Source organism: Rhinatrema bivittatum, chromosome 8, assembly GCF_901001135.1.
Source record: "Rhinatrema bivittatum chromosome 8, aRhiBiv1.1, whole genome shotgun sequence".
Classification (NCBI taxonomy): Eukaryota; Metazoa; Chordata; class Amphibia; order Gymnophiona; family Rhinatrematidae; genus Rhinatrema; species Rhinatrema bivittatum.
The window spans coordinates 203,560,051-203,569,862 of record NC_042622.1 but is presented as its reverse complement, the minus strand read 5'-3'; the positions used below and the strand labels follow the sequence as shown (position 1 = coordinate 203,569,862).

Genomic DNA, 9,812 nt, shown 5'->3' with positions numbered 1-9,812 from the left:
TTTCAACAGGGAAGAAAAACTGGGCGGGGGGTTAACCAGAGGCAGTATGGAAAGAATAGATTAAAAACAAGAAATCATAACAAGAAGATAACAATTTACAAAGTAATTAACTCCTTAAATATTAGGAATGGGCGGGCATCCGGGGGGAGAGGACTATGGTGAGGATGGGATGAGCTATTCTAGGTAGACTTGGTTGAATAGAAATGTTTTTAGTTTCTTTTTGAATTTGATTGCACATGGTTCAAGGCGCATGTGGACTGGTAGGGAGTTCCAGAGAGCCGGACCGGCAATGGAAATGGCACGGTCGCGGGTGGAGGAGAGATGAGCTGTTTTCAAGGAAGGTACATGTAGGGTACCTTTGCTGGCAGATCTGGTCGCTCGAGTGGACAGGGGGGCAGTGAAGGGGAGGTCGAGCCAGTTGGAGTTGTGGGTGTGGATAGACTTGTGTACTATGGTCAGAGTTTTGTAGTGTATACGGGAGAGGATGGGGAGCCAGTGTAGATCCTTGAGGATGGGGGTAATGTGTTCGTGTTTACGAGTGTTAGTGATGAGTCTTGCCGTGGCATTTTGCAATAGTTGAAGGGGTTTCATCGAAGACAAGGGGAGCCCTAGGAGGAGGGCATTACAGTAGTCAAGTTTGGAGGTGAGGGTGGCTTGAATCACTGTGCGGCGATCTTGGGTATATAGCAGGGGTCGGAGTTTCTTAAGAACGTTGAGTTTGAAGAAGCCTGCTTTGAGGATGGAGTTGATGTGTGGTTTCATGCTAAGATTGGGATCAAGGAGAACTCCGAGGTCCCTAACGGAGGGTTGAGCTGTGAGAAGGTTAAGTTTGGGGTCATTAGGCAGGAGGTCAGGGGGTTGCGAGGAGATGTGGAGGAGTTCCATTTTGTTCGTGTTGAGGGCAAGCTGAAGGCTGGTGAGGAGGGAGTTGATGGATGAAAGGCAATTTTCCCAGTGCTCCAGGGCGTCAGATATAGAGTTGTGAATGGGAATGATGATCTGAATATCGTCAGCATAGAGAAAGAATTTGAGTTTAAGGTCGGAGAGGAGCTGGCAGAGAGGGGTGAGGTAAACATTGAAGAGGGTTGAAGAAAGTGATGAGCCTTGCGGGACTCCTTGTTGTAAGGGGTAAGAAGCAGATAGGTTGTTTCCAATTTTAACAGAGAACTTTCTGTTTGAGAGATAGGATTTGAACCAGGCGAGAGCTATTCCTGAGATGCCGATGCTTTCTAGCCGTGTCAGGAGGTGGTGGTGGCTGATGGTATCAAAAGCCGCCGAAATATCGAGGAGGGCAAGGAGGTAGCTGTGGCCTTGGCCCAAGCCTCTGAGGAGATAGTCGGATAGGGAAAGGAGTAAAGATTCGGTATTAAAGTGTTTCCTGAAGCCAAATTGGGAAACATGGAGGATGTCATGATTTTCGAGGTAATCCATGAGTTGTGAGTTAACAACTTTTTCCATTAGCTTGGAAATAAAAGGGAGGTTGGAGATGGGGCAGAAATTGGAGGGGTCTTTTGGGTCTAGGGAGGGTTTTTTAAGGAGGGGTTTGACAACAGCGTGCTTGAGTGAATCTGGGACCATCCCATGGGTAAGGGAGCAGTTGATAATATCTGCTATGGCTCTGGCTATGCTGTTAGGGATGTCTATTAGAGCTTTGGTAGGGATGGTGTCATTGGGGTGAGAGGCTGGCTTAAGTTTTCGAAGGAGGCTTATGATTTCTTTAGAGGAAGTAAAGTCAAGTGTGGCCATTGTGGGTTGGGATGAAGAAGGGACAGAGGGTAGGTTGATGGGGGAACAGAGATTGGAGAGGGGAAATCTGGAGAGGAGGTTGGAGATTTTACTTTGGAAGTAGTTGGCCAGTTCTTCACATTTGGCTGCAGCCTCAGAGTCTGGTATGGTCGGTGGGATAGGGGTGGTGAGGCTTGCTACATAGGAGAAAAGGACTTTGGGGTTGAATTTATAGTCATGGATTTTTTTTGCATAGAAGTCTCGTTTGTGTTTGAGGGTAGATAGTCTGTATATGTGTAGGGCTGTTTTGTAGCTGGAGGAAAGTTGCGGGGTTGGGTCCTTGTGCCATTTTCTCTCTTTTTGTCTGAGATTGTTTTTTAGGATTTTTAGCTCTTGGGTGTACCAGGGCTTGGAGAGTTTCGCAGAGGTATTTATAACTCGTTCGGAGAGAGGGCATAGCTTATTGGCAATGTCTTCTGTAAGGCTATTCCAGGACGCTAAGGCTGTGTCGGGGTCAGAGCAGATTAGTCTTGGTAGGGAAGAGGCTAATGCGTCTGTTAGTTCGTCGCTGGGGCAAGTTTTTCTATATAGTATGGTAGTGTGAGAAGTATGGTTAGTTGGAAGGGGTCTCTTCACGGAGAGTCGGCCTTCAATGAGGCAGTGGTCGGACCAAGGCACTGGGGTGCAGGTGGGTGTATTGGTGGTCTGGAAGCTAGAGTTAATAAACATCAGGTCCAACATATGCCCAGCTTTGTGGGTTGGAGATGCTATAATTTGTCGGAAGCCTATGGCAAGGAGGGATTGAATGAAGGTTTCGCATGATGCAGTGGGGGGGAGAGAATCAACATGAAGATTAAAATCTCCGAGGATGATGGAAGGGGTATCGGATTTTATCCATTCTACAACAAATTCAATTAGGGGCGAGGGGTTGGACTCGAGGTTGGTAGGGGGGGTGTAGACTAGACAAATTTGCAGGGTGGCTGCCTTAAAGAGACCTATTTCAAGATTGGATGGTGCGGCTATGCTGATGGGTTTAAGGTTCAGGTATTTCTTGGCTGCTAGGAGGAGTCCACCTCCTCTTTTTTTGGGTCGGTGGATGGGGAAGATGTCATAAAGGGTAGATGGGAGTTGGTTTATGAGGACGGTATCTGAGTCTTTGAGCCATGTTTCAGTGACTGCACAGATGTCTGGAGTGCAGTCCGTGAACACGTCCTAAGGAATACTGTGAAACTCCAATGCATAGTTATCTCATATCACCTCCAGAGCCCACTGGTCTGACGTTATTTTGACCCACCTCCAATAAAAGAGAGGTGACCCCCCCCTCTATCCTGTTCCCGGGGGTGGGTCGGCATACCTTCAATGGAAGGCTTGGAGGGCTCCATTACCTGAACATATGCCCTGTCTGGGTTGCCTGGGACCTACCCAAAGGTCGAGCCCTCTGAAAGGCTGCTCCTCTGTAAGGTCAAAAGCATTTTGATCCCCTAGTACAACCTCTCATGCTGAAGGAGCGTGGCATCTGTTTCTTAATCTATGGCAACCAAGAAACCTGGGACTCACCCCACTTATTGGCCATTTTCTCCAGCTCACTTCCAACCAAGAGCAAGCCTTTAAAGGGGAAATTCATAAGGTTAGGCTTGGAGGTTGCATTGGCCAACCAATTTCTCAGTCATAAACTGACACCTGGCCACTATTACCGAAACCACCCCTCTGGCTGAAGTGTGGACCATATTGCAGCCCACATCTGCCAAAAAGGTGGCTGCTGGTTCCATCATTGCCCTGGAATTCACACCAGATTCATTGACCTCCTGAGAGAGAAGTAAACAAGAGAGAGCCACCAGGGAACAATAAGAAGCTAAATCTGTAAATTCATTGCCATTGCTTCAAAGACCTGCTTAAGGAAGACCTTAATTCTCCTATCCTGTGCATCCTTCAAGGCCACTCCCCCTTCTATGAGAATAGTCGTCTGCTAGGTTACCGCTCACACAAGCGCATCCACTTTCAGAAAGGGCAATTTGCTCTCATGCAACTGGATCCTGGGGGTACAGGCCTTCCAAGACTCACCCCCCTTTGAAATTAGATTCTGGGGCACCCCACTCAAGATCAATAAATTCTTGAATGGCGTCCATAATAGGGAAGAAACATGAGACTTTACGTAAAGAAATCAAAATGGGATCTTTCTTTGGTTCAGACATGGATTCAGCCCCAGGTACTCCCAGCATCCTCAATGTCTAAGAACATAAGAAATTGCCATGCTGGGACAGACCAAGGGTCCATCAAGCCCAGCATCCTGTTTCCAACAGAGGCCAAAAACCAGGCCACAAGAACCTGGCAATTACCCAAACACTAAGAAGAATCCATGCTACTGATGCAATTAATAGCAGTGGCTAATCCCTAAGTATAATTGATTAATAGCCATTAATGGACTTCTCCTCCAAGAACTTATCCAAACCTTTTTTAAACCCAGCTACACTAACTGCACTAACTACCTTCTCTGGCAACAAAGAACCGCAACATAGTTCTATATGGCTCCAATCTCGGAGGAATTTCCCTATCCTCCAAAGAATAAGTATCAACTTCATCATCCGTGCCATCTGGGTGCCTACTGGGAAAACAGCAGCCGATCTAGGCGTACTCCGATGCTTACCTGCAGCACCAGGCATGCGGGATTTCACCACCCGCAACCCTGACCTGTTAAGAGTGGCCAGGGCAGAGGACTGTGCCTGAAGAAAAAATTGCAGTTCTTGAAAAACTTCTACTCAAGAAAAGGCAAAGGGATCCATGCCAAAACCAGGGGGCACCTGTCCTGTGCTCACTGAACTACCTTGCCCTGCTGACGAATCAGTTAGGGGAGCTCCAAAGTCAGGTGACCCATCTGGCAGCTCTTTTCCCAGTCCCACATCAGGCTGGGAAGAACCGGGCTTAGTAAAATCAGACAAAGGCAATTCCCCCTGAGCCTCCAAGCAACACTGACACAAGTTAGAGGGAATGCCAGGCTGAGATGCCCAAATATGACAAGAAGCATAGAGGGTAAGTCGCTTAGGTTTCTTTGCTATAGGCGCCATCAGTCTGTCAAGTGCACTCTAATAGGCATCTGAGAAGTGTGCATCCAGCTGCATTCGTGCTGCAAAAAACTAGGTGCCCAAAATTTAGGAGCTCAACACTGTGCCTCGATGAGTGTCCAAAAACTTGGGCTCCCACGAGGCTGCTCAGATTGCATGTGCGTGTGAATGCTCAGACACGCATCCCTAACCAATTGGACACTCAACCAAGTACCCAACTAAGCATCCAACTAAGCTCACAAACTGGGCGCACTTGCACAAACCGATGGAACTGAAGAGGGCAGCCTAACGTGCAGGAAAAAATGCGCAAAACGTCACCACGGCCTACCATGCAGCGAACAAGTAAAATTTGAGAGCAGGGCCTAGACAAAAGGCTGCTCAAACCGCCAGGCTGTCAACATCCCTTAAGCTTCCCCGGAGGCAGGAACGAATGTCGGATTGGTGCACCAAGCATGGACTCTGGAGGGAAAAGGAATCCCTACAAAACTCCCCTCATTCTGTTTTTTTTTGTTGTTGTTGTTTTTTTTAACTGTTTACCCGAGCTCAGCCTGTCCTGGATGAGTACAGATTTGGTCTCCAGATACAGGGGGAGAGGGTATATACTTTCACCAATCCACCACCAGCAGCTACCCTTAGAAGGGGTAGGCCACTACAGTAATCACAGAGAAGTCCCAGCAAAAATGGCCCAATGACTGCTGCTGCTGTTCCCTGGTGCTGGCCTCCCAGGAGATGCTCAGATTCAAAGAATTGAGGCTCCAATTCAGAGCCTCTAGGACTTTCCCCACAAAAGAGGTTTGTGACACGGAGGACAGGACTCTCAACAGTTCCCTCCATGTCTACTCCCCTTAGGGTTCGAACAGGAACGCCGTCCTAGGTCAGTCCTGTGGCTGTGCGCACATCCTGTTGTGCTCACCATGAGAGAAACATACACAGACACACCCATATAGCAGAGGGCAACTAGAAAAAAGAGCCCTCTGCTGTAAAAACATGCTGATCAAGAGCCCTGGCAGACAATACCTCAAGGACAGGGCAATTAATGGCACTTCCAGCACCTTGTTGGTGGTGCTCGATATAGTCGAGAGCAGCAACGAAATGCATCGGTGGCCAACACACCCAAAGGCCTCTATGGCAGCTCCACATCGCGATGGCATCGAGGCCATACACCTCGACTGCATCGAGGGTGCCAAAGCACTCACCTCGGTGGAATCGAGGGCATCGATTATATAGATGACACCATGGGCATAGGTCATCGTGGCATCAAGGGCACCATGGCATTGATGGCACTGGGGGCACCGAGGCCTCAACGGCATCAAGACAGATGGAATCGACATCAAGGTTGGCCCCGACGGCATCAAGGGGAATCATGGCATTTGATGGCAGACCTGGTCCCTGATGCTAGAGGTTGTTGCTGTTACTCTGCCACACTGAGGCCAAAGGCGTGATGAGTCTGATGCATCGAGACTCCACGTCTACCGATGCCTACGGCACAGAAGGCCCTTATGGTATCAAGGGCAGTCATGCACCTCAATGACATCAATGGCATCAAGGGTGATCATAGTGCTCAATGGCAATCCTGGCCCCCGATGCGGTCCTGAAATCGATGCATCAGATCAATGGTGTGCTGGTTACAGATGTGCACGGGCAAGTGTTACTGGACATGGCATCAAATGTTCAGCAGCAAGGTGATTGCCCAGGCTCCTGCTCACCCTCTCTCCCAAGGAGACTGCACTGCTATCACCAGCAAGCAGAAGTGGAAGCTACATCATCCAGGGCTCCTGCCCATGGAGACTAGTTCCTTTGACTGTGGAGAGGATGAGCTCTCCCCCCCACACGAACAGTGTGGTCCTCGATCTCTGCACTATCTGAACCTCCATAGATACCAATCAAATCAGTGAAACTACATGGAACTCCTGCCCGGGTAGAACTCAGGTGAGTCCCCATGCTCAGAGGCTTACACGGATCACCCATGGACTACATTCAGTCACTCCTGCCAACACCAGACAAAAGCTATAAAAACAGGCAGAATAAGGAGAGGACACAGATACTAAACTGCAGGTGCAGTATTTTATTTTATTTTTTTTTAAAAAGGGAAGAAAAAGACTCTGCTAGACTACACAATGACTAAGGCCTGCCATGCGGCTGGCAGACAGAAGAGGGAAGAAAAAAGGAAAGAATTAAAACTATCATAAGGTAAAGGAAAGCAAACAGCTGCAGCTCTAGAAAACATCACTTACAAAATGTGAGGAGAGGGCAAAGCTGAATACTGTGAGACACACAACTCCCACAACCACACAGTTCCGCAGAAAAAAAGAGATGGACTCTGCCTAGGGGGCAGGGTGATGACTACAGCCGCACATGCTCAGTAGGGCATGTTTGAAGGTTCTAGATTCTTTGAGATCAAAGTTCCGTGCCAGGCTCCATCCGATGATGTCACCCATGTGTGAGGACTACCATCCTGCATGTTCTCGAAGAAATGTAGTTGTCTCCACAACTACTTTACTTTTTTTTTTTTTTTTTAATAATTTTTACAACTACTTTACTTCTACCTAACATTGTGCTGATCCTACTGTTTTAACCAGGGATTCATTCATATGGACTAGGACACAGACTGGGTATCACCACAATACACACGTGTTTAAAACAAAAAAAAAAACCCAACCCTTCCAAAGAAAATGAGAGTGTCAACCAAGTGCTGATGCATTTCTTCATTTATTGGATTACAAACCTTACAATTATAATAAATGTGTAAAAAGGAAACAGAATAATCCAGATGCAAAGGCTAAAGCTATCTTGACCATACTGATTACAAATCTTTAATCTCAGAGGCACCCAAAAATGCATTATCTGATGGAGAGCTGAATGGAAACACATTCCTGCAGCTGTACATTTCAAAAATCACCTCCCTCTTCCAATCTCTGCATCTTCAGAAAGCTAATTTCAAAAGAATTTGTTTGCAACAAAACAGCTTAAGTATAGCAGAACACACCTGAAACAAAGGCCACCAGATTTCCACCCAATTTAGCAAGTAGTATTTATTAGTGACAGTAAATTTCTATGCATTAAATAAGATAATAATTGTATGGTGGCTCACTTTTAAGGGTATCCAGATCAAAAATCTCCAATCATGGTTCATGAGCCATAAAAAACTCCACCTCTTGGATAATATTTAGATGAAGTTCCATTTTTATGGAAGATAGTCATCACCCTCCAAATAGCAACCCATCTTTAAATTAAAGCCAAATTATTTTATTGTTTTTGTCTGGCAGTCTCCTTCTATTTCATGGGTTTCCGTCCTAATCAAAACTTGCCCAAATTAGGACTATAGTATTATAGGTTTTGAATCATGGATTTTCTCCAGTTTTATTATTTCTTCCTAATCCCCATATAGCTCTATTAACATAGCAGCAATCCTCCAACTGAAAGGCATGAACCATGGTTTCCTTTGGATCCCAATACAAGTGGACTGTTAGGTCACTGTCAAATGATGGCTGGGACTCTCTCAATCCTGGGGGGCAGGGCGGTCACTACAGCATCCCCATATCAACAGCAAGAGTCTCCTGTGCCTCTGATCTACTTCATGCTAAACTCTCTGGTTCGGAAAGGCTTATGAAGGATATACTGTATGGGAAAAGCAAAATTCGATTACATACAGAGCTAAAAAGAGGTGATGGTGTTGGTTCAATCAGTGTTAGACTTAAAACCAGAAGGAGTTGGAGTAGCAGTTGCTTCCTGTCTATGCATCGCTAGATTCAAAGTCATTGGAACATATTAATTGAACAATTTCCAGATAATTTGTGCCTTTTTTTTTAATTAGACCTGTTAACTGTAAAAATGACATCCTTAATGGGTAATGGCATGAGATTCTCAGAAGTAGAAAAGGACTTGTAAATCCCCACCTGAAATGTTGCTCCTAGCCTCAAGCCAGCCATATGCAGTCCTAGCTCTCCCATTTCAATGCATTTTACATGAGCATAGTGCCAGGAAGCTATGTGTAATGGGATGAGTGTTTGAGATCTAGGACTGAACCAGAAACCCAATATAATAAAGAATTTATGGATACCATTCACATCATCGGCTGACTGAGCGACATCCTGTTGCCAGTAATTTGTTTATAACCTGAAATTAACAAATCCCTACTGTGGTGGGTGAAGGGGGAGGGACTTTTGCCTCTTGGAAAACTCATTAAGGTCCCCATATTCTCAGCTGTGCTGTTTTACCAAGGGCTCAAGTGATGCTGCTCCAGGTCAAACAGCTGTGTAGTATTGAAACAGGAACATGGAAGAGGCGGACTCTTGTCACTAGTCCCGTGGAATGCTGCAGACCCAGAATGCCAACTTTCACTGCCACATGGCACCGTTCTCCCCATTTTCATGGAACCTGTGCAGATGATCCGAATATCTGAAAGAACATAAGAAGATAAGAAATGCTAAGCTAGGTCGGACCATGGTTCACTGAACTCAGCATCCGCAAGGACCCGAAGCAGATCTTTCTTGTTACTCACTCCCAGGGATAGCAGTACCTTTCTTTAATGTGTTAAGGACTTTTCCTGCAGGAGCTTGTCCAGACTTTTGTAAACCCTACTATGTCAGACCACAGACGCCACAGCTTGATAACGCACTGAGTGAAAAAGCACTTTCTACGATTTCTTTTGAATCTGCTGGTTGTAAGTTTCGTGCAGTGTCACCTTGTTTTATTTGAAAGGGCAAATAGCTTTCCTTTATTCACTCATTCTTTGCTCCGTATGGATTTTATAAATTTCTAACATATCCCATCTCAGTCGTCTCTTTTCCAAGCTGAAGAGCTATAACTTGTGTAGCTTTCTCATCATAGGGGAGCCGTTCCAGCCCTTTTTATCATTTTTGTCATCCTCCTCTGCACCTTTTCTAATTCCACTATGTCTTTTTTTTTTTTTTTGTTTTAGATTGGGCGACCAGAAAGGAAGACGACAGTAGAATAAGGTATTCAGCATTTCCTTTGGCACCCTGGTAACACTGACATCAGTCCCATCTGTTACCAGAAATGAAAAAA

At 46.1% G+C, this 9,812-nt stretch overlaps 1 protein-coding gene across 3 annotated transcripts in view; it reads right to left on the bottom strand.

Annotated features, from left to right (window-relative positions):
* Positions 1–7,474: 7,474 nt before the first annotated feature.
* The window catches only part of CUX1 (cut like homeobox 1), a 1,076,531-nt gene continuing 1,074,193 nt past the window's right edge, over positions 7,475–9,812 (bottom strand). For all 3 annotated transcript variants that reach the window (XM_029612604.1, XM_029612606.1, XM_029612605.1), the window contains one exon: positions 7,475–9,182. In XM_029612604.1, coding sequence (XP_029468464.1) covers positions 8,998–9,182 — 185 coding nt within the window. In that variant the 3' untranslated portion in view covers positions 7,475–8,997. The remainder of the gene's footprint in view (positions 9,183–9,812) is intronic.